General features: G+C 48.6%; 1 protein-coding gene across 3 annotated transcripts in view; it reads right to left on the bottom strand.

Moving 5' to 3' along the window:
* The window catches only part of B4GALNT3 (beta-1,4-N-acetyl-galactosaminyltransferase 3), a 94,134-nt gene extending 72,632 nt beyond the window's left edge, over nucleotides 1-21,502 (bottom strand). For all 3 annotated transcript variants that reach the window (XR_009505267.1, XM_059935073.1, XM_059935072.1), the window contains exon 1: nucleotides 21,147-21,502. Coding sequence is in view for 2 of the 3 variants with exons in the window: in XM_059935073.1 (XP_059791056.1) it covers nucleotides 21,147-21,315 (169 nt within the window). In the remaining variant the exon portion in view is untranslated. The remainder of the gene's footprint in view (nucleotides 1-21,146) is intronic.
* Between the last annotated feature and the right edge of the window lie 3,609 nt (nucleotides 21,503-25,111).

A 25,111-nucleotide genomic window follows, 5' to 3' on the forward strand; every position in this document is an offset into this window, starting at 1 on the left:
ATATAAAAGGATATAGATGAATGGTTTAAAGAATAACACCTGGACTTCCCTGGTGGCGCAGTGGTTAAGAATCCTCCTGCCAATGCAGGGGACATGGGTTCGAGCCCTGGTCCGGGAAGATCCCACATGCCGCGGAGCAACTAAGCCCGTGCGCCACAACTACTGAGCCTGCGCTCTAGAGCCCACAAGCCACAACTACTGAGTCCACGTGCCACAACTACTGAAGCCCGCGCGCCTAGAGCCCATGCTCCGCAACAAGAGAAGCCACTGCAATGAGAAGCCCGCGCACTGCAACCAAGAGTAGCCCCCGCTCGCCACAACTAGAGAAAGCCCGCGCGCAGCAGTGAAGACCCAACTCAGCCAAAAATAAATAAATAAATAAATTTATCAAAAAAAGAATAACACCTGTGTGCCCATCAGTCTGACTAAGAAGTAGACATAATCAATTCCTTTGAAGCCCCTTGTATCTCTGTCCAATCTCATTCCCATCTCTCTCCCGCAAAATAACCACCTTCCTGAACTGTTTCTTTGATCTTTTTTTTGAAGGTCAAAATCCTTAATTTTTGCCAATATGATGGTGGGAAAAACGGTATCTTTTTGTTGTTGTTGTTTTTTCCTTGATTTTCTTTTCACCAAAAACAGATTGAGTCCCAGCAACTATTTTTCATCTTTGTATCCCCAGAATATTGAACTTTACAGTATTCAATAAATATTGGATAAATGAAAAAATGTCCTAGCAGAACTAGAACCAGAGCTGTTTTTTTTAATTCTCATCTGCTTAACCTTGGGCAAGCTTCTCTAGTCCTCAGTCTCCTCATCTGTAAAAGGTGAGGACAGGTTCCATGCTCCCTGGGTCCCCTTCCAGCACAAATCTACAATTAACCCAGGAGCTGTCTCCTGGGGCTGGGACTTGGCATGCTGGAGAATGATGTCACAGCCTCCAACAGGTGTGTCCTGACCCACTTGTGGGCTTCACGTAGGTGACACAGGCGCCAGTACCAACCCCTTGAGTTCCCGGGGCAGCAGAACCCTAGGGCTGGCTGTCTCCAACCACAAATATGCTTATCTCTTTACCTCCATATGTGATGCAAATATCTTCTTCTGTCATTTTTGATGTGTGCCAAGAGGAAAAAGGTTGAGAAAAACGATATTAGACTTAGCTTGGTGGTGAGCGGGAGGCTGGATTTAGCCCATAAACCCAGGACAGTCTGGGGATTCTCTCTCTTCTCCATGTTGCCCCAGCTGCCCCACGATGGAGGTGCCCTATCAGTAGTTTCCGGGGTATAGAGCCACCTAGAAAGAGACGGAGGACTGAAATATCTTAATGCAAGAAGGGGAAAGGAAGACTTGGAGAAAGCGGTGGCTTCAAGGTCCCACCCCCAGTGCAGAGGAACCCTTGTCCCCCCAGGCCATCCCTGCAGCTGGGACAGAGGCAGGAATGTGTTCCCGAGAGCAGACCTGGAGGGCCGGGCCCCGGGCTCCCGGCGGGCAGCCCAGCCCCGCTGCCAGGCGGCCACAGCTGTTGGCAGGGAGTCCCCAGGTCTAAAATTAGCCTCCTGCTCTCCACCCAGGCAGCTCCACGCTCCCTCTGCCAGATGGGCCCTGCGGTGAGGTAATGGGAGCCTGGGAGCCTCAGGACAGCAAGGGGGCAGGGACCACAGCACAGAGCGAGCCCCGCTCCCCCCGCAGGGTCAGCCTTGGGCGGGGGACCGGGAACAGGAGCAGCAGGGGCATGTGTGTGTGGCAGCTCAGCTTCTCCTCCGCGTCTGCACCTCCGGGTACACCCTGTCCTGTTCTGAGCTAGAGGCCCAGCAAGGAAAGCAACACACACTCTCCTGAGAGCTTAAATGTGCCAGGGCCTCAATCGGCCACCACGGCCTTGTGGGGTCAGGATCATCATTCCCATCACACAGAGACCATGGGGACGCTCGCCGAGTCAGCTGACCTGAGCCGGGGACCCTGGGAGGGAGGAGAATCCAGAAGTGCCCGCCCCCTTCTTTGGGCGGGGCATCTCCTCCGGGAGGGGCACCTTTTGAGGCAGAGCCCGAGCCCGTGGCTCCCTGACCCCCACACTCCAAGCCCCCCGGCTTCTGACGGTCTGGTCAGGAAGCCTGTGGCTGGAGCTGCGAAAATAAGAGGCCAATCCCGGGCAGCAGGCCTGCCTCTGAGGGCTGAGCACACAGAGGGCTGCCCAGGGGCAGGGAGGGACGGCGGGGAGGCTCGGGGCGGGGGGTGGGGGGGCTGCTCAGAAATGCAGAGGAGTAAGAGGGCTACAAGGAAGACGACCGTGGTCACCAGGGGCTGTGAAATGCCTGCAAGGTCACTGAGCCTCTCCAGGCAAAGGCTTCCGAGACCATCGCCCCAAAGACCATTACCCAGGGCTCATCCGGCCTCACCCCTCCCTCACCGACCCCACCTGGGGAGCCTATCCTCCTACTCCCAGGTGAGTGGGAGAGAATGCGGGAGGGGAAGGTGGGGGACGGCCACTGTCTCGCCAGTAAGAGCTGGACCCAGTGCCCACCTCCCACTTCTGCCTGCCTGGGAAGGCAGGGTCACACGGCTAGGAAGGGAGTAGAGACGGGCTCTGAATCCGGCACCTTCTTGCTTCCAATCTTCCTCCAGCCACCTCCAGCTCAGAATCCTCAGTGCTGATGCAAACACCGCTTCCTCTGGGAACAATGTCAGAGCCAGAGAGCACCTCAAGGACCAAGGAGCGGAGCCTGCTCCATTTGCAAATAAGGAAACTGAGGCCCACAGGGCGGAACTGACTTGCTCAAAGTCACAGAGCCAGTTCAGATCAGAACCAAGACTGGAACCCGGGTCCCCTGACTCCAGCCCAGGGTCCTTTCCCCTAAAACTGCGCTGAAAAGAAAGCCCAGATGCTCTGGTTCTGTAACATGGCTTCTCCTCTCCCCCTTCTGCTAGGACAGGCCTCAGTCGATCATCCAGCTCACCAGTGACCTCCTGCTGCTTGGCCAAGCACGCCAGGCCTCCCTTCGGGACCTCTCACCCACACCTGACACCACTGCTCGTCTCTTCCTTAGCAGCACGACTCCTCCTCCACGTTTCCTTCACGGTTCATTCTGTCTCCCTCACTGGCTGGCTGTGGACAGCCAAAGGCCCCCGCAGGTGCAGCCCCTTCTGCTGAAGACCAGATTCCACATCCCACTCCCCCATTCCAGCTCTGGCAGCCCAGGGAACATCCATCAGCTGGTGGAGGGGAGGGCTCTGGGCAGGACAGGACAGTGACACCCTTGAGGCACAGCCGTGAACCCAAAGGCCCTGAGCAGGAGCTGAGCTGCCCAGGGGAGAGTCTGGACCACAGACTGCAGCCCGCTGAGCTCCTGAGCCGTCCGCATCTCTCTCCTCTTCTGAGAGTCGGAACCCTCCAGTGGGTCTCACGGGTCTGTCTATGCCGGCACCTCTTGCCTGCCCTCTCTAATAAAGGAGCAGCCCTATCTGCTGTCTTCCCCATGAATTCCAGGGTTCAGCACGCAAATGGTCCCCCACCCACAGGCTTTGGCCGAGGACACCCTCCCAGACAGGTGGAAATGACTAATCTTCCTTCGGGAAAAGGGGCAGCAGCAGCCTCTAATCCCAAAGTATGCCTGCAGCCTGACTGGCTCCAAGTTCCCGGGAAGAAGGTTCCACGTGAAACAAGGGCCACTGTTCTCCCCAGGCGTCCACTGCGTCCCTCACGTGACTGGTTCATGAAAGCCCTGCCAGCTGGGGAAAGTGCTCACCGCCCTGGGAGTTTCCAAACCTTCTCAGAGACATAAAGGAGCAGAAAAGTATAGAAAAACAACTCCTTCTTGAGAATTTTTTTTTCTTGGCTTTAGAAGAAACAACATTGGGGTTTTTTTCTGCCTTTCAGGCTTCCCGACGTCTAAATATACCAAGCGTAATCATTTATTGTACAAACCAAGATATGTACAATGTATGTTTATCTTGCTAAACTAAGAGAAAACTACTTTGGATCTGTAAGGGGTGCCAAAAATATTTCATAGTTGTTTCCCTAAAAATATTATAGTATATTTTCATTTCCCAGAAATCAAACCCCCCCTAATTTTTATATCAACAAGTACCTTGGGCAGTTTATGCCCATTTCTTTTTCTCAAAGTGGTAAATATCAACTTCCAATTTAATAGCTCCTGCTTCTGTAAATGTTTCCCTGCAACAGACAGGTGGTATTTCCTAAGTAATATAATTAAAGCTTCACTATTGTAGAATGTTACTTATGCAAATATTTTTCCAATTTTCATGCATCAGAGCAAAGTTGAATTCTTATTCAACATGCTAAATCAAGCTTTAATATTATTTTTTCCACCTCCTCTCTGAACTCTTCCAAACACGTTCTGAACCCACTTATTGCTGTCTACCTGCAATTTTTCTTCAATTTGTCATCCATTTCATCTTTTACCCCCAAAAAGAATTGCCAGTTACAGACTTCCATAATCCTAATCTAGGATTATGAAAACATCAGCCCTCATCCGCTTGTATCCTACAGAGAAGAAAGAAGATAACATTTTTCAAAATTTGTTACATATTTTCCTACCAAAGGGCTTCATGATTCACGTGCTCCTGGATTCTTCTGATTTAAAATCAACTTTGTCGGGCTTCCCTGGTGGCCCAGTAGTTAAGAATCTGCCTGCCAATGCAGGGGACACAGGTTCGAGCCCTGGTCCGGGAAGATCCCACATGCCGCGGAGCAGCTAAGCCTGTGCACCACAAGTACTGAGCCTGCACTCTAGAGTCCGCGAGCCACAACTACTGAGCCCAGGTGCCACAACTACTGAAGCCTGCGCGCCTAGAGCCCGTGCTCTGCAACAAGAGAAGCCACCACAATGAGAAGCCCACGCACCACAACAAAGAGTAGCCCCCACTCGCCACAACTAGAGAAAGCCCACGTGCAGCAACGAAGACCCAACGCAGCCAAAATAAATTAAATAAATAAATAAATTTATTTTAAAAAAAAAATCAACTTTGTCGCAGTGAACATTGTGGTACATGTCTCTTTTTGAATTATGGTTTTCTCAGGGTTTGTGCCTAGTAGTGGGATTGCTGGGTCGTATGGTAGTTCTAGTTTTAGTTGTGTAAGGAACCTCCATACTGTTTTCCATAGTGGTTGTAAGCAATTATACTCCAATAAAGATCTATTAAATAAATAAATAAGAAAATAAAATCAACTTTGTCTATTCCTATTCCCCATCCCTCCTCAACTCAGGGAGGTAAGATAGGAAATCATAACTCCACGTGCTTTTTTTTTTTTTTTTAAGGTCTATGCTTCTTTAGCAGAATGGGCTCTGTTTTGAGGATGGGATGGTGCAAGGGACAAAGGGACCTGCTGGATGAGGACTGTCACGTCTTGGCTGCCCTTTGCAATATGAGAATTCAACGTCAACAAGAACTTCCTTGCAGGTGACCTTCAGCCATCAGTGCACTATCAATGCAGAGTGTCGCTGGAGAAATTTCAGAGAACCCACAGATCAGCCCAACAGCAGCTGAGCTGGACACATGATCCACCCCCAGCTAAATGGCAATAACTTCAGCTAGGTAACTGGCAAGATAAATAGATCTGAGAACCAGTCATATGCATAGTTAGTACACATCAGGGAAAAAGGACCACATGAAACTCAGACACTGAAAGGAAGCTTCTCAGCAAACAAAAAGGGATGGTGAGAGCACTGCGTGGGCACTGGGAGTTCTGGGCCCAGCACTGCTTCCTGGGCAGGTGCTGAAAACACTCTCGGCCTTAAATCCTTCACTGGTAAAATCAGAAGGCTGGGCAAACATTGCACTTTAAGAGGCAACTCCAGTCAACTTGTAATGACAGCCTGGCGAGCTGTGTTGAGAAAAATTCTGAGTCTGCAACTGGGCTCAGGAAGAGAATTTCATGTTCTACTGGAGATGCCTGCCACTGACCCGGAATAAGAAATGCAGGTATTTTCCATCTCAGAATTTTAAAATCTCTGTGCTCCATCCCCATCCTCGGATTCTTTATGATATGTGAGAGAAAGCACCCAAAAACCAATCAAAAGAGAGACAAAGGGGCTTTACAAGCTGCTTAAGTGATAATAATAATAGCTAACATTTATGAAACAGTATGTACCAGGAACTGTTCTAAGTACTTTATATGTGTTACTTCACTTAACTGTCATGATAAAACCCAGTGAGGTAGGTACTACTATTAATATTTCCATTTTATAGATAAGGAACCAGGACACATTGATGCTCAGTCACCTGCTCACAGATTTAAACTCAGGTAGTCTGACTTCAGAGACTTGCTCAGTCATACGCTAGGAAGGAAGGGAGGGAGGGAGGGAGAGAAGAGAGGGAGGGAGGGAGAAAGGGAAGAGTAAAGACACCGGCAGGTGGCATGGAGGACACCACAGCAACCTCAGAAGTTAAGGCAGGAGGGCTGGCAGTGTCCACACAGGGGAAATGCAGGCCCAATGAAGCCTGTGCGGGCTGAATTCTAAGCTAACCACCTGCCCCATCCCAGGACTCCATCAGTGCTGGTGGGGGGGGGGCGGTGAACCAAACTGCCATGACCGGACACTTGGGAGCCACCTCTGGCTTCTCTGACAACCTAAGCTGGAGTTCACAAGACCAGCCCAGACGGAGGAGGCATCAAAGAAAATATCAGCTGTGAGTTTCAGATAGTTCAACAGACGTTCCAGAAAGGGTGAGGTCAGCTGGCACAGAAACAACGAGGAAGGCTTCAGGAAAGGGATGAGGCTGACAGGACGGGCAGGGGCATGAATGGCAGGCAGAAGGGTATCGTGAGCCTGCAGAGCAGCAGTGAAGAGCTCGAGGAAGATCAGCCCGAGAGACAGGAGACACCAGCTCTGGTTCCCCAAGGCGAGAAGCGACCATGAAGCTACTGCTCTCCGGACAGTCACTCCTGGAGTTTATACACGCTCTTCTGCATCTCCTAGCAGCCGGACTGCTTCCTGGCTCTTTGTCCCCCTCTCCACCACCGCAACTAGGGTAGAGGGATTTAATTGGGAGGATGTCCCCAAGTCAACCAAACTCTGAGAATTTACCATGTGCAGGTATCGGGCAAGGCACTCAGGCAGAGTTCTCAACTAGGGATCCACGGAGGGGTGTCAGGGGCCTGTGCACCTCCCCAGAATATTATGCAAAATATGAGGGGGGAGGCAAACTTCTGGGGAGAGGGTCGCCAGTTTCCTCATCAGATTCTTACAACTGTACACAAGCCACAAAAGGTTAAAAATCTCTGCACCAGGGAGACCAAGGGGAAAGTGCCCAGGTCCGGAACTCAAGAAATGCAATCTCGTGGGGGAAGACAAACAGAAATAACTCAGGCAAGGCAGCCTCTGATAAGTACCCTAACGGAGTACAAAAAAGCAGAGTGAGGGAGGGGGGCAGAGGTTCATTCCAACGGGGATGCCCGTAGGATGTGCTCCCCACACCCCAGTTTTGGAATCCAAGTTTGCAATAAAGGAAAAACAGACATTACAGTAAGTCCCCTACATATGAACCCTCAAGTTGCGAAATTTCAAAGATACAAACGTGCAGTCCATCAACGTCAGGCATGAGTGAAATTGCAGCTTGCCCTCCGTCTCTTATTGCTTACGATCCTTCAGCTCTACCATCTCCCACCTCCTCTCCCTCCTCCAGTCAGTAACTCTTCCTGCCTGTTCACTCGATGCCAGCCCCCGTGTGCCAGCTGTTGTGCTGGACTACTGTATCTTTCAAGGGAATGTACTGTAAGATTAAAAATGTTTTAATTTTTGGGTTTATTTGTTTTTATGTATTAGTTGTGTGAAAAGTACTATAAACCTATCACAGTACAGCACTATATAGCCAATTGTGTTAGTTGGGTACCTAGGCTAACTTTGTTGGATTTACGAACAAATCGGACTTACGGAACTCGTTCGTTTGTAGAGGACTTACTGTATTACTTCTCCCCAAGCCTAGACAGAGCCCCTGGCCAGCGCCCCTGGCTCAGGTACTCCCAGCAGGAAAGCCAGAGTCTGAGGCCAACCCTATCCCCCCAGAAGGAGGGGGAAGGAGGACACTCTTCCAGGACTATGGGACGTGGCAGGAAGATACTCTTCCTGAAAACGAGTGCTGACCCTGGTCCACCCGTCCCCCCTCTGCCAGCTCTCATCCTCTGAATTCCTGGGGTGCTTGTGGCACTGACCCTCGGGAGCCCCTCACTCTCCCGGCCTCAATTCTCCCACCCTCCGTCCAAAAACTTCGTGCCATCACCTGTTTCATTCTCTCCCAAGACCTCACCGCCATCTGAAATTCTCATCTCTTTGTTGAAGTGTTCATTACCTGTCTTGTCCTCATGAAATGTAAGCTCCATGACAGCAAAGCCCTGAAATGTCTGGTTCCCTTCTCCACCCCTAATACCCACAACACTGCCTAGCACGTACGCACACTCACTACATATTTGGTGAATGAGTGAGTGTCTGTCTCCTGTCCCTTTGTACGTATTCTCTTGAAGGACCAACACGGCATCCAGGTCCCAGAGGAAAGTGTAAGAAGAAACAGAGGCACTTTCTTCCCCAGAGACCACTTCTGAGATACTGGCTGTGCAAGGCGGCCCTTAATTTAAATGATCACGGCAGAGCGTAGCCAGAGGACCAGGTGTGAAACCCAGAACTTTAGTATCCTATCACCTTCTGCACCAACAATACTGCCAAAGTGTCACGTGTTTCTTTGACAGGTCTCAGCTTTCCTGTCACCCTCCTCAGCTAGGCACTCATCGCCCACACCTTAGGTCACTGCAGTGACCACCTAGGTGGCCTCTGTTGCCAAACCATCCTACGAACCTCCAGCAGCTTCATCTGCCAATAATCACTGTTCCTAGGACATAAAAGGTGTCCACGGACTTCCCTGCTGGTCCAGTGGTAAAGAATCCGCCTTCCAATGCAGGGGATGTGGGCTCGATCCCTGGTCGGGGAACTAAGATCCCACATGCCGCAGAGCCACTAAGCCCACCTGCCACAACTACTGAGCTCGCGCGCCTCACGAGAGAGCCCGCGTGCCGCAAACTACAGAGCCCACGCTCTCTGGAGCCCGTGCGCCACAACAAGAGAGAAGCCCAGGTGCTGCAACGAAGACCCCGCGAGCTGCAACTAAAGACCCGACACAGCCAAAAAATAATAATAAATTTTAAAATAAATAAAGAAAGAACTGCTTTAAAAAAAAAGAAAAAAGAAAAAAAGGTGTCCAGTAAGTGTCTGAAGAATTAAAGCATGAATCCGTGGATGAAAATAAGAAACACTGCCTTCATCATATCAAATCCCTGCTTTCAAAAATCTATGTTGCAATACAACAAACTAGTGAATATAACAAAAAAGAAATAGACTCCCAGATAAAGAGAACAACCTAGTGGCTACCTGTTGGGAGAGGGAAGGGGGGAGGGGCAATAAAGGGGTAGGAAGTTAACAGATACAAACTACTATGTATAATATAAATCAGCTACAATGATATATAGTACAACAAGGGGAATACAGTCAATATTTTATAATAACTATGAATGGAGTATAGCCTTTAAGAATTGTGAATCACAACAGACTCACAGACTTAGAGAACAGACTTAAGGTACCAGGGGGGAAAAGGTGGGGCGGAGGGATAGTTAGGAAGTTTGGGATTGACATGTACACACAGCTATATTTAAAATGGATAACCAACAGGGACCTACTGTATAGCACAGGGAACTCTGCTCAATATTCTGTAGCAACCTAACTGGGAAAAGAACTGGAAAAAGAACAGATACATGTATATGTATAACTGAATCACTGTTGTACACCTGAAACTAATACAACATTGTTAAATCAACTATACTCCAATATGAAATAAAAAGTTTAAAAAATTGTGAATCATTATATTGTACACCTGTAACTTATATAATATTGTACATCAACTGTACTTCAATTAAAAAAAAGAAATTAAAAAAATTCTATATTGCTCTCTACCAAATCCAAACGCCCAGCACCCTGGCACTGAAGACTCTGCAATCACGTCACAAACAACCACCCTTCCAGTTTCATCTCCTTCACACTGTGGGAGCCTCTGCCCTCAGGATCTGAGTTCCCTAAACTTTTAGTTAGCTTATGCTAGACACCCCCCCCAATGGAAATAGCCATCTTTGCTTAGACACACACACACACACACACACACACACACACACACACCCCAATAACAACAGACTCTTGGAGCTGGAGGAGGTCTTAAAAATTCAAGCCATAATATGTATATGTATAGCTGATTCATTTTATTATAAAGCAGAAACTAACACACCATTGTAAAGCAATTACACTCCAATAAAGATGTTAAAAAATAAATAAAAAATAAAAAATAAAAAATAAAAATAAAAAACTTCAAGCCAGAGCTTTTCCTTTGGGGAAATACAGCAGAACACTAAGAAATGCTGCATAAAATTTGACAAACTTCTTATGTACATAGCTAAGGGCTCCATAAAGTAAGGGCAATCTCCAGGGGCCAAAAAATGAAGATGTGAACATTGGTGCAGCTCTAGATAACATACTAGGCAAAATTAATTTTAGAGTATTAAAAACAGAACAATTTTTAAGAAGGAACCAAATCTGAAGTAGAACCAAGTAAAACTTACAGATATGAAAAATACAGTCATTGAATCAAAAGAAAAAATGGGGTAGATGCCTCTGTCTCAATGTCCCTCCCTAATTTTCTACCCCTTCTTTGTGCCTATGCAGCTTGCCTGCCTTCTGTTGCTGGAAGTTGTTCACCTGAGATGTGCTCTCAGCCTCTCCCTTTTCCCAGCCCTCTGCTCAGCTGAAATAAAGAAGAACCAGGAACTGAGAATTCACCCCGACACTCTGTGCCTGGCTCCTGGGGAAGCCTCCCAAGTCCTCACCACACACCCCCCCCGCCCCGAATCTTTGGCTAAGAAGCGGTGGTGAGAGGTCCAGAGATCAGCTGGCGGGCGAGGGGGCTGTGCATGTGCACAGGCCTGCACACATCCATTTGGACCCCGGTTGGCAGGAAGGGTGGAAAGGAGAGGATCAGGGGATTTGTAAGAAGATCTCAGCAGAGAGGCCTTTAATCTTTGAAGCAACTGCTTGAATGGAGGCCACATTGTCAGGGATGACCTTGGAGGCCAAATAGCCAGAAGCTCTGGGATAACTGCCACCCCTCCGCCAGGCAACTGAGTCTTGAAAGACCGGAGCCCAAAGTCCAAATATGGACTGGCCCCTTGGCCCCTCTGTGACACGGTAGTGGCTCCAAACCAGACCCGGAAACAAGCATCCCATTGAATGGAAGCCTGCGAAACTGAAGCCCTCAAAAGAAACAGGACCTGTGCAAGCACCCGCGACAAGTCAGCTTCAGAGCTTGGATTAAAACAGAGATAAAGCCCAGTGTTCCTGCCTCTGAGTCCCGGAAGTCCTCCGAGCACACTCAGGGACACGCAGTAGAGTGACAGGCTACGTTGCCCAACTGCTGAACTTTGGTGCCCTGGCCCGTCGCCAAATGGCTCTCATTCTCCACAAAACCCTTGACTTCTAACCCACCCCTCCCCATCAGTGCAGATCTGTGTCTGGGGTGCAGACAGAAAGACGGAGGATGGAAAAGAGACTGGTGGCAGAATGTGCGTGTGGTGGCAGGTGAGGGAGTGGATGGCCTGGAGACGGCGGAGGGACCGGGCACAGCTGTGTCACGGGCCAAGAAGCTGGAGAGACAGTGGCAAGAGGGCCGGCTGAGGAATACATCTCCATACTCCTGCCTGCCAGCCTTTTTCCTACCAGATTGTAAACTCTGCAGGGGAAGAGATGGGAGCCAACTCTCTCCTCGCTCCCGACATGTGCTAGGCTTATGTTCAGTCTAACTGGGCACTTCACATGTGCAAGGCTGGCTAAATCTTATCAAACGAATCATAAGAAAAGCTCCACAGGGAGGTCATATAACCCCATTACCCAGATGAAGCATCTGAGGCTTGAAAAGGAATAAGTACTTTATACAAAGTCCTGCAGCTGGTGAGAAATAAAGCTTGGATTTGAACCCTGCCCTGTCTTTAAATTCCATAAGTTTTTCCAGGAGTCATCAATGCTTTTTATCCCACTCAGTCCCTCACAAAAAAGTAAATGCTCCATAAACATTTTACTTAAGTTTTAAACTAAATCACCTCTGCAGCCATTCAAGATTTGCAAAATAAAAAAGAATTGAAAACTACACATCACTCAATTTCCTGGGCATTTATACAGGCGTACCTTGCTTTACTGCACTTCGCAGATATTGGATTTTTTTTTTTAATTCAAACAGAAAGTCACAAAAATTATAATTATCCTCATCACATGGTTCACTCAGTCCCATGTGATTAATTTTTTTTTCATCTTGATCTTTTATTAGCACTTTTATGAATTCATCAGTTTTCCATTAGAGTTCTGAAAATGCTTATTCATTCAGTTCAGCAGTATAGTCAGTTACCAGAAACCTGTGCTTGTCAGAGACTTTTCCATGAATTCCTTGAAGGTGAAACCCTTTTATAGGAACACTTTTGCAAAAGCATCAGAGTACACCCAGAACTGTCTATAAGTGACAAAAGACTTAAAAATGACCATGGCTAAAGATTTGATGAAAGTTCATAATCATGCAATTGACAAGGAAATTTAATTATTTCTGATACACATTTTAAAATAATAACTAGAATTATGACTTATAACATTATACCAGAACATATAAGATTTTTAGGAATGTCCTGTAATGTCTGAAACATTTATATTAACATATTTCCATACAAATAACCCAAAGAAAGTTTAGTATTAGTTTCTCTTTTAATTTTTTAATTTATTTTTTTATACAGCAGGTCCTTCTTAGTCATCAATTTTATACACATCAGTGTATACATGTCAATCCTAATCGCCCAATTCAGATACTGGATTTTCTACAAACTGAAGGTTTGTGGCAAGCCTGCGTTGAGTGTCAAGCAAGTCTATCGGCACCATTTTTCCAACAGCCTTTGCTCAGTTCGTGTCTCTGTGTCACATTTTGGTAATTCCCACAGTATTTCAAATTTTTTCATTATTATTCTCTTTGTTATGGTGATCTGTGATCCGTGATCGCTGATGTTACTTACTTTTTTTAATGATGTTACTATTACAAAAAGATTATGATGCACTGAAGGCTCAGATGATGGTTAGCATTTTTTTAACCAATAAATTATTTTTTCCCCGAATTCGACCAATAAAGTATTTTTGAATGAAGGTATGTAGATTTTTTTTTTAGACATAATGCTACTGCACACTCAACTGACTACAGTATAGTGTAAACATAACTGTTATATGCACTGGGAAACCAAAACATTTGTGTGACCCTCTTGCAATATTCACTTTATTGTGGAGGTCTGGAACTGAACCCACAGTATCTCCCAGGTCTGCCTCTATAAAATCCATGGTTTGTCTGGAATATCATTTCTCTATTCCCACCCCCACCTTTCCTTCTCCTTTTCCCACCTTGGGCCCTCTTCCCAGGTCTTGGTGCCATAAAGCACAATTCCACCTGCAATGGCTTATGGGATCTTAGTTCCCCGACCAGGGATCGAACCTGGGCCCTGGCAGTGAAAGCACCGAGTCCTAACCAGGGAATTCCCAAAAACACAGTTTAAAAGAAGAGAAGAAATGGGTAGGAGGCAGATAACACCTCTTCCCCTGGCCTGTTTTCTCATCTGTTAGTAAAGGGGCTGGACGGCTGATGTTTGTGACCTTCTGCATCCAGAAGCCACAGCTCTTCACACTCCTGGTGCCCCCACAGGCCTGGGGAGGTTAGAAGCCCAAAGGACAAACTTGAGGTTCCTGGTCTTCCTGGCCAGTCCCCTCGGTTGTTTTATTAGTATTGTAAGGGGTGCCCCAAGCTTTATTAAATTCTTCTTACATTTACGTCATTGTTTCCAATGACAGTGGCTCAGGCCCCAGCATGTCAGTAAATTCCAAGCTTTTGATGTCCGCGTCACACATAAGGAGGTGAGAATTTATTTTTGAATGTCATTCAATTTTTCAATCCCTAAATAAACTAAAAACAAAAAAATCAGGAAAATAATAATTCATGTTTTGGGGGGTTTTTAATCTAGAATTCTTTCCAGAATCCAGCATCTGGTTATCACAGCTATTATACTTTATTTTTTCTTTTCAAGAATCTCTAGGTCAGAGTAGTGGGATTATAGGTGACTGTCAGTTTCTTCTTCATACTTTTATATATACCATAGCACTTTTATTGATTTCTTTATGCCTTGATTTGGTCCAGAAAAAGTTAAAGCGGCAAGTACCACAGAATATAAGATGACATAAACTAATAGTAGTTGTGGGAAAAAAAGAAAAAGATAGAGGAATAAAATTGGTACCAAAGTGGCAATCATAAAATCTTTTACACTTTTTTCCAAATGAACCAAAAAATGAATTCTAAAGCTTTCTAGTAACCAACACAAATGGAGAAACCTGAGTGGTTATATAATTTACATGGCCAATAAAAATGAAAACAAACAGATTGCTCAAGAGAGCAGAGCTAGTTCTAATATCAAGATCAGAAGAAATGTTCTCATCACAAGAAAAAAAATTGTAATTATGTGTGATGATGGATGTTAACTAAACTTATTGTGGTGATCATTTTGCAATGTATACATATATCACATCATTATGTTGTACACTTTAATATGTCAATTATATCTCTAAAACTGGAAAAAAAAATAAAGACCAGAAGAAACATTTCTGGAAGGTTCTCAAACACAGGATAAGCAATGACTCTCAATCCCATCCTTGGAGAATTTCACAGGGCTATATCTCATAGCACTTAGGTCCTGGGTCTTGCCCCTCCTTAAGTTATTGGATCAGTTGTACTAGGTGCCTAACGCACAAAAAGGTAATTTTATAGGGGTTAATGTGGTCCAGATACACAGCCATTATCTGGCATAATGAACATGTGTTGTTTTATAATCATAAATAAATATTATTTTAAAATAAATCACATACTGTGTGATTCCATTTCCATAAAGTATAAAAATAGACTGTATTAATCTATGTTTATGGTAGTGACAGAAATCGCTGGTACCATTCTGTTTCTTCATTGGGGTGTTCGTTACAAGGGTATGCTCAGTTTGTGGGGATTCATCAAGCTGTACCCTTACATGTGCACTTTTCTGTACATATAACATACTCCCATGGGAATTTCCTGGTGGTCCAGTGGTTAGGATTCTGGGCTTTCAATGCCAGGGGCCCAGGTTCGATCCCTAGTCAGGGAAGTAAGATCCCACAAGCCACGTGGGGCGGCCAAAAAAAAAAACCAAACCAAACAAGAAAACCCAACAAACAAAAAAAGGTACTTCCATAAAAAGTAAAACAAAACAAAACAAAAAAAACAGGGACCACATGGATAATTTGTATGCTTATTTTCTAAAAGAGTTGGTCAATGGTATAAAAATTTTAAAGTTTAGCATAAGAAGTAAATTACATACTAAAATATCACAGAGATTAAAAATAATATTCATTTTTGCTCATCTCATGGATACTTCTAACACTGAAAGCAGTGCTTGTTGGAACCTAAGAGTCTGTAAAAATTTAATCTATCCGTCATGCTTTGCTCAAATGTATAACATATTCAGCCCAGTACCCTTTATACATACCCCATCCAAACTACTCTCACCCCTTCCAGTAGTACTTTTTATATCAGGTAACATAGAAATCTATTAATTGTGGATCACAAGGTCAAAGGAGGGTTGTCTGAAAGCTCAGAACGTATGCTTGGCCTCGCTGAGACCTCATCATCCTCGGATAGAAGGAAGGTGCTCGTGGAAATTAAAAGGGTAGGATCTGAGAGCGGTGGAACCCGGTAGAGAAGCAGACAGTCAGCGGCCAACTCCAAGAACAGCCTCCAGGCCCCCTTCCAAAGCAAACTCTGCTCTGGCGGCTGCTCTGCTCTGCTCCATAAAGCCCAGGCCAGGCTCCGGGGCCTGGAAAACTACTGCAGTGCGCCACCAGCCACTCCTAAAGCCAGCACAGAAGTGGCTGCTTCAAAGGCCTCGTGCTGCAAAGCAGTCAGAACCGTGCGGGGCATCTGGACACCTCCCAGGACAGGGGCGGCCGGCAGCCCAATCACTACCGAGCAGGAGATCGGGGCCTCAGCCCACACGAGGGTCCCTGGATGACAGCAGGATAGCAGGGCCGGCTGTGCTGCTGGGATTCTGCGGCCACGTCAGAAAGGACTAGAGAGACCAGGAAAGGAGAGGCCAAGGCTGGGCGAGGGCCCCTGTCCTCACACCCTGTGGTCCTGGTGCAGACGGCGCTGGTCCAAAGGAAACACACTTTTAATAGGAAAAGCATTGATGGCTTAATTCTTATCCTTTGCATTTGTGTTTAAAGGCTATTGCTGTTTAGATGTATTATGGTATGAGGAACAAGAATTCCTAGGTTCTATTCTTGGATCCATCACTGATAAGCAAAGTTATCTGCCAGTGGAAAATATCAGGTGCTTGGAAATTCAGAGCTTACCATCCATAACCAGAAGGTATTTGAGTGCCTAGTATTTGCCCTGAATTGAATACTGACTTGAAGTTCCATGCAGCAGCCGGGTGGCCAGAATGGCAGCATAAAGAGAGGTAAGTAGGACAGAGGAAAAGGAGCCAGAGGCTCCATGGGAAAGAGGGGCAGCCCAGCCAGGGCGACACGCGACAGGGTCCCGGGCCCAAGGGGCCCACGAAGCAGCTGTGCTTCCCTCCACACTTGCCTCTGCTCTGAGGCTCAGCTCTAAGCCACAGCCTTCCCGCTCTGCCCACACATCTGTCTCATCTGTTTTTCCCTCTCTCCTGGCCTGCGTCTCAGATTACTGTTCTGCCCTGAGTTACCTCTGTCACTGGAGGGTTTGTCTCCCTTCCAAATCGGAATGTCTGTGGTGACCCCGGGAGCCGCAGGGCCCGCCTGACATCTGTGGCTGTGCCACCTCAGCCCACTCAGAGTCACTCAGGAATCGCAGGGGCCAGCCGGACAGATGTGTTATAGGTTTCAGACTTGGAAACACCTTGGCGTTTAGCAGGTACACTGGACACTTAAATGGGAACATTGCAGACCCAGCCTTGTGAGATGTGGAAAGAGGCTGGTGTGCACCACCACTCGGCCCTGGCTCTGTGCCCAGCTGTGATCGCTTGGTTCCAGCACCAAGTTGGTCTCAGCAGTAGGTCAATTATAGAGCAAAGAACCTAGAAACCATTTTAGTCCAGACCTCTGCCCTCAGGCAGGACGTAGCTAACCCAGTCTGAACAAATGGGTATAGCTCGTTAAAAGCTGCCAGGACGGGGTCTTTAACTTCCAATAATAGTCTGTGCCCGGGGTTGCTTTCAGCCAGTATATACCGGTACACCTGTGCCAGTTCTCAAAATACTGGAACACTTATGAACGTGTTGGTATATAGTGACTGCCCCAGGCCCTCTGAATGTCCCACTAGAGCCCTGACCTGTCCTCAGGAAAACTCCATGACCCAGCAGCTAAAGACTAATGCCAGCCACAGCAAGGAACCTTCCACCCCATCCCAGCACCACCATCCATACCAAAGTACAGTATGGTTAAACAGTTTTACTATTTCCCTACCCATTCTACAACACTACCTTATTCTAAAACTTTCGACTGCTTTCTCTTATCTACTGAATAAATGCCACACTTTAAGGTTGTTATTCAAAGTCTTTCATACTATGGCACCATCCCCTATCCTCCTTCACACCCTCTGTTTCACCAAACCCAGATGCTCAACATTTCCAAACACTAACTTTTCCTTGACTATTGGTCTTGGCTTCTGCTGCTCTCTCTGCCTGGAATAGCTTTCTCTTTCTGCGTCCGCTAAAGTCTTACCAACTCCTCAAGATCTCCTGAAATGTCACCACTTCCATGAAATATTAGTTGAAAGAGCCGTGTCCCACTTCCAGAAGTGTCACAGCAACGTGCAGGTTCTACCTCTGTAAAACTTAACGGTTGTCTCCTATTACGATTATTCTCATATACGCACCTGAACTCCCCTCCTAGAGGGAAAGCTGTGAGAGGCAGAAACCGTGACAGAATCATCACCACATCTAAGTGACCAAGCACAATGCCCTGCTCGAGCTATGTGCTAAACAAATATTTGTTTAAATGAGTGAGTATGAAGCCCGCGCGCCTAGAGCCCGTGCTCCGCAGCAAGAGAAGCCACCGCAATGAGAAGCCCGCGCGCCGCAACTAGAGAAAGCCCGCACGCAGCAACAAAGACCCAACGCAGCCAAAAATAAATAAATGAATAAATTTATAGAAAATAATAATAAATAAATAAATAAGTGCGTGAGTGAGTAAACAGCTCTCATTCTTTTGTCCAAGGGACCCATTCTTCTATCCGTGAACAGTTTCGGTGGCTTCTCCCTGAAGTTACTCCAAACGTGGTTGTATCTTTTTCTACAGATGGAGCCCAAATTGCATATCACCCATCTCAAACTACGGGGTTATTCCATAAGAAGCAGGAAGCACGCTCCCTGTCATTACTTGACCACCCTGGAGTTTGTAACTACCAGCTCTCCATACACTTCTCCCAGCACCAGATCAGGGCGGCAGTCACACAGGGACAGGCAAATGAAAGGTTCTTGGTAACGGAGGCTGGCCTTACAGATGACAGGAAGGCTGGTGGTGGAGTGAGCTGGCAGGGGCTGCTAGAGAGAGGCAGGGTGGCTTGCTGGGAAGCAGAGCCAAGCTGGGGCTCTGGTTGCTGCTGTATGCCAGGGTGTTTGGGAGGGAAGGCTAGCAACCCTCTTCTTACCGCTCTGCTTTCTAATCCCTCCTTCCCCACTCTCCCTCCAGAGGAATGGCTGGGACTAAGACCTATAAGACAAGACAGGACTTTGATGCATGATGTCTGAGCTTCTTAAAAACAAAGGATGGGGGACCAGGAGCCAGAAAGCACAGCCACTGTCTAAATCTCATTCCAAAAGGAAATCAAGGAAAGAGTAGAATACGATGGGACAGCCCGGCATGACAAGCCACCCTGACAGCAGGTGGGCTTCAGGGTTCTAGGAAGCTGAGAAGAGGATACGAGGGATCCATCAGTGCCCAGGCTTGGACCCCCCGTTAAAAACAACAGTTAGGGAAACGGAAAGTCAATTCTGGACTAGGAAGCTGAGAACATTCTTCTGGAGAAGGGTCAGTTTGGAAAAGGAAACAAAGAATAAGGAAACCCAGTCAGAAAGTGAAGATTCATCTAGAAGGGAAAAGAAACTGACCCAGGAATTGATGGCTAAGGATGAGACAGCCAACAGGAGACAGAGGTTGGGAGCCAGGTGTGAGATGATGATCATGGCAAACTGCTTCCGGTCTCCGAGGAGGAGGCTCCCTTGGGGTAAAGGAAAAGTTTGTGTTGGAGGGTGAGGGAGGCGGATGGGAGGCCATTCATTTCAGGGTCACAAAGCAACTGCTTTGCTCTCTGGGTTTGTTTTTTTTTTTTGGCCATGCCGCAGCATGCGGGATCTTAGTTCCCTGACCACGAATGGAACCCGTGCCCCCTGCAGTGGAAACGTGGAGTCCTAACCACTGGACCGCCAGGGAAGTCCCTCCTCTCTGGTTTTAATCTGTGCAGAGGACTCCACTGGCTACCAGGTTAACAAGATGGTGGCCAAGGAGGAGAGAAGGGAGATCCCTCCCAGGGCCTCCCATCCACCCACACTCCACCTGGGCTCATCCACGTGGGACCCTCTGAGTGGCCATGGTATGGAAGAGTAGATACACTCTGTCTTTCAGAGGAGCGAGCAAGGCTTGGGGAGCTGAGGGAAGGCAGATTGGTCTTCAGAAGGAAGAACTCTCCTACTTGAGACCTGTGGACCTGACTTGGGAAGACCCTTCCTCGTGGTGTGCTGGGCTCCCTGACCCCGGAAATGCTCAGGCAGGGAGATCACACAATCGTAGTGTCCACATTGAAAGGGACCAACTCCCTCCTTCTACCTGAGAAGCTGCCATCTGCGCCTGGATTTCCCAACTAGTTAGCGTCAGAACCAGGAATGGAAGCCCAGTCTCCTAACACAGAGCCAGAAATATTTCAGCAGCCACAGAGTGAGAGGTTCTGCCATAAATACCCATCTCTGTCCTGAACCAGCTCAACTACTGACCCTAGTAATTCCCTGTCTTTGGCCACAAGAGGAGGCAAAGCACCACACCCAGCCCTGGGCAGAACAGCTGACACAAGAACTTAGAGCATCTTCTCACCAGAGTTTCATCAGTCGTCCCTTAGGTTTCCTGAAAGGGGGAATGTTTATAATTCCATACGTTGTCTGGAATTATAAGCCTCCACCCTTCAGGCTTGGGAAGGGCACCTAGTAGTTCTGGGAGTTTCTCTTTTTTCCAACTATTGCAGCGACCTTTTACACAGTGCCTGACACTTGGGAGGTTTTACTTCACTCCGTCAGTAGTAAACTGAAAATCACCTCGGACAGGCATGCCTGTTGAAGTAAAAAGAGAGAGGATCCCCTCCGTTTTCCTAGGAAGAAACTGAGGCACAGAAAACTTAAGTGGCTCTGGCTCCGTGGAAAAAGAGAAGCAGGAATCTACCCACTGCCCGGTCCACTGAGCTGCCCTGAGCAGGGTCGGGGGGTTCAGCTCATTCCGCAGGGTTCCCGAGGGGGGCTGCAGACAACCCGGTGGGGGGCGGGGGTGGCCAGGACCAGGAGAGGGGACCGCTCGAGGGAGGTGGGAGACTTGAAGGAAGAGGAAGGGGCTGGGAGGGGAGTGGCCTGTGGGAAGAGGGGGAGGCGAGTGGCTCACGGCGGTATCGTTAAAATAAAGGACCCCCACCCCCACCCCGAAAACGCCGCAGGGGAGCAAACGGAGCGAGCCACGGAGAAGGCGGGTAGCAAAGTTTGGGCCGCGCAGACCGGAGCGAGCGGCCTGGTGGAGGCGGCCGAGGGCGCCCCAGACACGGACCTCAGCCCGCGTGGACGCGTTTCTCTGGCACCGGGTCTGCGAGCCCAGCGCGGCCAGGGGTGGCCCCGAGGCTCCCCCGGCTTCCCTCTCGCGGGGCGCCCGGCACCTGGAGACCCAGCGAGGTGGAGACCGGGTCTGAGATGGGGGGCGGGTCCCCCCGACGCGGGAGCCGCCGGCCCTGCCCCCTCCCTGCTGCGCGCCTGCCGCGGCCCCGGCGCTACTCACTCCGGTTCAGGGGGTTCCCGCCGACCTGGGCCGACGCCGTCAGTTCCAGATAAAGAGTCCAGAGCCCCACGGACACCACGGCGAGCAGCAGCAGCAGCCGGAAGCGCCTCCGCAGCAGCTTGACCGGGCGCAGGAGCAGCAGCAGCCGCGCGGCCCGGGGGCCCCCCATGGCGCTGCGCCCCCGGCCCGGCCCCAGCGTCTCTCAGCGCCGCGCCCCGGCCGCCCGCCCCGGCCGCCCCGCCGCGGGGCGCCGGCTCATGCTCCTCCTGAGGCCCCGCCGGCTCCTGCCCACACCCGGACGCGGGCTCGCTGCCGGCCGCCGCTCCTCACTCGCCGCCCGCTCTCGGGCTGCCCACGAGGAGGCTACCCAGGTGCGCCGCCCCGCCCCGCGCCGCGCCGCGCCCCGCCCCGCCCCCTCCCGCGCCGCCCGCGCCTCCGCCCGCCGCCCACCTGCCCCGCCCCCGGCCCGGCCCCGCCCCCGCGGCACAGGTGGGCCCCGCTCCCGAGCGGGGCCCGGAAGGCGACGGCCGCTCGGGCCTCGCTGGTCACTCCCCGGCGCCTCCGCCAGCCGGGGGTGCGTGGGGCAGGTATGATCTGCACTCTGCTCCCCGAGCACGAGTGAGGTCGAAGCTTTGTAGACGCGGGGCGCGGGGCGGGGGTAGTGTTGGGGAGGCTGCGGCTTGGGGCGTTTCGTGGCCCGCAGCGACCCTACTCCTGCCTTAGAGTAGACATCGGAGCTGGGGAGCCGTGGCGCCTCAATTCAGCCGCGGTCTCCTCTCCCAACCACATCTCCAAGAAACCCTGGGAAAGTTATACGGCCCCCAGGGTGAACCCAAGTAGTTGCTCCCAGACGAGGATGACAGAGCCTGGGGGGAGAATGGATGTTGGAGGGTTCTGAGGAAAAATTACAAATCAGAAAAGAAACCAACAAAATGACAACAACAAAAACACAAACTCACTCCTAGAGTTAAAAAAGTTCATCAAGGTATTCTGAATTCCAGTTCTCTGCCTTCAGGCAGGTAAAACATTATTATCTGATTTAAATGAGAGAGTTAAGGTCCAGAGGAGCACAGTGGACTGCCTAAGGTCATTCATGGGGGAACACTGCAGTTTTCTTTTTTGCTTTTTCTCCTGGAGACAATGCTCAGGAGACTATGGAGAAAGCAGGGGGTCAAAAGCATTCCCGGACATTTTAAAGCCAAATGAACAACATGCAAATACTGTTGAAACACAACCGTTCACATAACTGAGCGGTTTCCCCTTCCCTCTGCTACCACTGTAGCTGGATGTCCAACCATCCCATAGGTCCTACTGGACTCTTGGAACTTTTCTAATTAGCCCCCCAACTCCAGGCTCCCCACCTGCCACCCCCCCATCTTCTCCACTACCACCAGATCGTCTTTGTAAAATCCTCTACGCATCCATACACCTGCTCAAAAATGTGCTTACTGATTAAGGTGCAAACTGTAAATCTGGCATTCAAGGTCTTCCGAAACCTTTTCCAACTTTACATGGCCATGTGAAAGCTGCTCCAGCTAAAATGAGTTTATTCACCACCTCCAACACATTTTCCTTTCCAGTTGGTCCAGTTGGTCAGGTCTGACCCCTCCTCTAAGGTCCATTTCAGGTCCATGAAGCTTTCTTGGACCCGCCCAGTGCTGAGCAACCCCATCCTCCTTGGAGCTTTAGCACAACTGGCAGCCTGATGTGTACCCACCCACTGGTAGGTGCACACTCACTTTGAGTTTGAGTATAGTCTCCCAACTTCCCTGTAAGGCTTCAAAAGTGAAAACTGAAAAACAAATATCGTATATTAATGCATATATGTGGAATGTAGAGAAATGGCATAGATGATCTTATTTGCAAAGCAGAAATAGAGACAGACGTAGAGAACAAACAAACAAACATATGGATACCAAGGGGGACGTCGGGCGGGGGGGGTGGGGGATGAATTGGGAGATTGGGATTGACCTATATACACTATTGATACTATGTATAAAATAGATAACTAATGAGAACTGACTGTATAGCACAGGAAGCTCTACTCAATGCTCTGTGGTGACCTAAATGGGAAGGAAATCCAAAAAAAGAGGGGATATACGTGTACGAATAGGTGATTCACTTTGTTGTACAGTAGAAACTAACACAACATTATAAAGCAACTCTAATCCAATAAAAATTAATTTTAAAAAAAAAGGGGGGAGAACTGTACATCCTTAGGACGCAGCACAGCGTCTGTTTGTCACTTGGTACCCTTTGAGGAGGGAGGTAGCCCCAGGATGGAACGTCCCCCAGAATTCTCAGTGTAGTTCTTCAGCAAAAGGTGAATCTGAAGGACAATTCTCTACTAATAGCCCCAGGGAAATGACTCTGTGAAGGTCCAAACCACAGCTGTGTGCACTTCCCACCCCTTCTTTCTCTCCAAAAGACCAAGACAGGAGCGGCCAGAAGGTACAAGCTTGGCCAAGGCAGGTGGGAGGTGACCAGGGCCCCTGCACGTGGAGTCTCTCTCTCTCATTGGGGGCAACCACCCTGGACGTTAGGCTGAATCACTTTCAGGACTTTGTATGAAAATTGGTGGCAGCCCCATGATTCTCTCCTTAAAGACTGTCCCTCTGGGGAGAAGTATGCAAGCACTTCGGTCGACCAGACCCTTGAAGTGTTTATTATGTAGGAACTGGGAGAGATATAAAACGTGGAGCATGCCATCTAGTCGAGGAAAAAGATATTCCACTAAAAAAGAAAAGTGACACTTTAAAGGTAGAGTTTCTGGTCCAAATAGTGAATTCCAAAGAAATTCAGAAAAGGAAAGAGATCAGTCTGCACCTCTCAGTTCTGTGCCCTCCTTTTCTCACTCCTCCTCTGTTCTTATACCTTGAACAGATGGTTACTTTCCTGCTTATGGTGAGAGGGCACAGGGGTGGGGAAGGGTGAGGAGGCCAGGAGACTCCTGGGACTCTCCCTCCCTCTTCTGTTCTCTTTCCTCCTGTGGTTGCCTCACATCAGACCCTGATTTCAGACCACTTGCTCCGAATCCCTTTTCGACTCCCAGTGACATCACAGCAGGGAAGGATCTGGACTTTGAGACCCAAATTCCTTTCTCAGTCAGTTGAGCTTGCTGTCATCCTCCCTCAGATCCAGAGGTATTTGTGGTGACAATTTTTGGTGGCATAATATTGCCACCGAGGTCTGCTCATCGTCGTGTCAATTTAACTGGATGCTCACTGGTTCTTCTGATGATTTTCTCCATCCTTTCACTCTCCCACTTCAGCCCTGGCACCTGCCCTGAATGGCCCAGGGCCATATCACACAAACTGTACCTGAAAGGAGAAAATAAGTTCCAGCATGTCACCTGTAGTATTGATGGGACAGACTCTGTCTTTGGCTTGGCAAGGATGTCAGAGTCCAGCCAAACCACAAAGGTTCTTCTCCCAAATTACAGAGGCTTTCTAAGAGACTTTCTAAGTCAACCTAAGCTTTCTAAAATGGGGCGAGGCTAGCACAGGGAGCAGAAAATTCTGATTTGTAAAAGGGAGGGGTGTCCAGTGACCTGTAGGTATGTTAGCAGAACTCTTGTATCCAGAGCAATTCTTACTCTAGACTATAGGGATGTCAGAATATACTAAATCCCGTAACCCCAGCGCTACCCTTCCCCTTTCCTAAAACCGGATGTCTACGTTATAATGCAGCACCTTTGCGGAATTCCCTGGTAGTCCAGTGGTTAGGACTCTGCGCTCTCACTGCCGAGGGCCTGGGTTCGATCCCTGGTCGAGGAGCTAAGATCCCACAAGTCATGCGGCGTGGCCAAAAGAATAATAATGATAGTAATGCAGCACCTTTGAGCTTACAGCACGTGTGTTTTATTTCTCACCATCACAGGAGACTAACAGGGGAGATATTCTCCATTTTACAGACAGACTTCACAAGTAAGCTTCGGTTTCTTGAAGGTGACCTGCACCAAGTTC

This window comes from Balaenoptera ricei, chromosome 10 (assembly GCF_028023285.1).
Source record: "Balaenoptera ricei isolate mBalRic1 chromosome 10, mBalRic1.hap2, whole genome shotgun sequence".
NCBI lineage: Eukaryota > Metazoa > Chordata > Mammalia > Artiodactyla > Balaenopteridae > Balaenoptera > Balaenoptera ricei.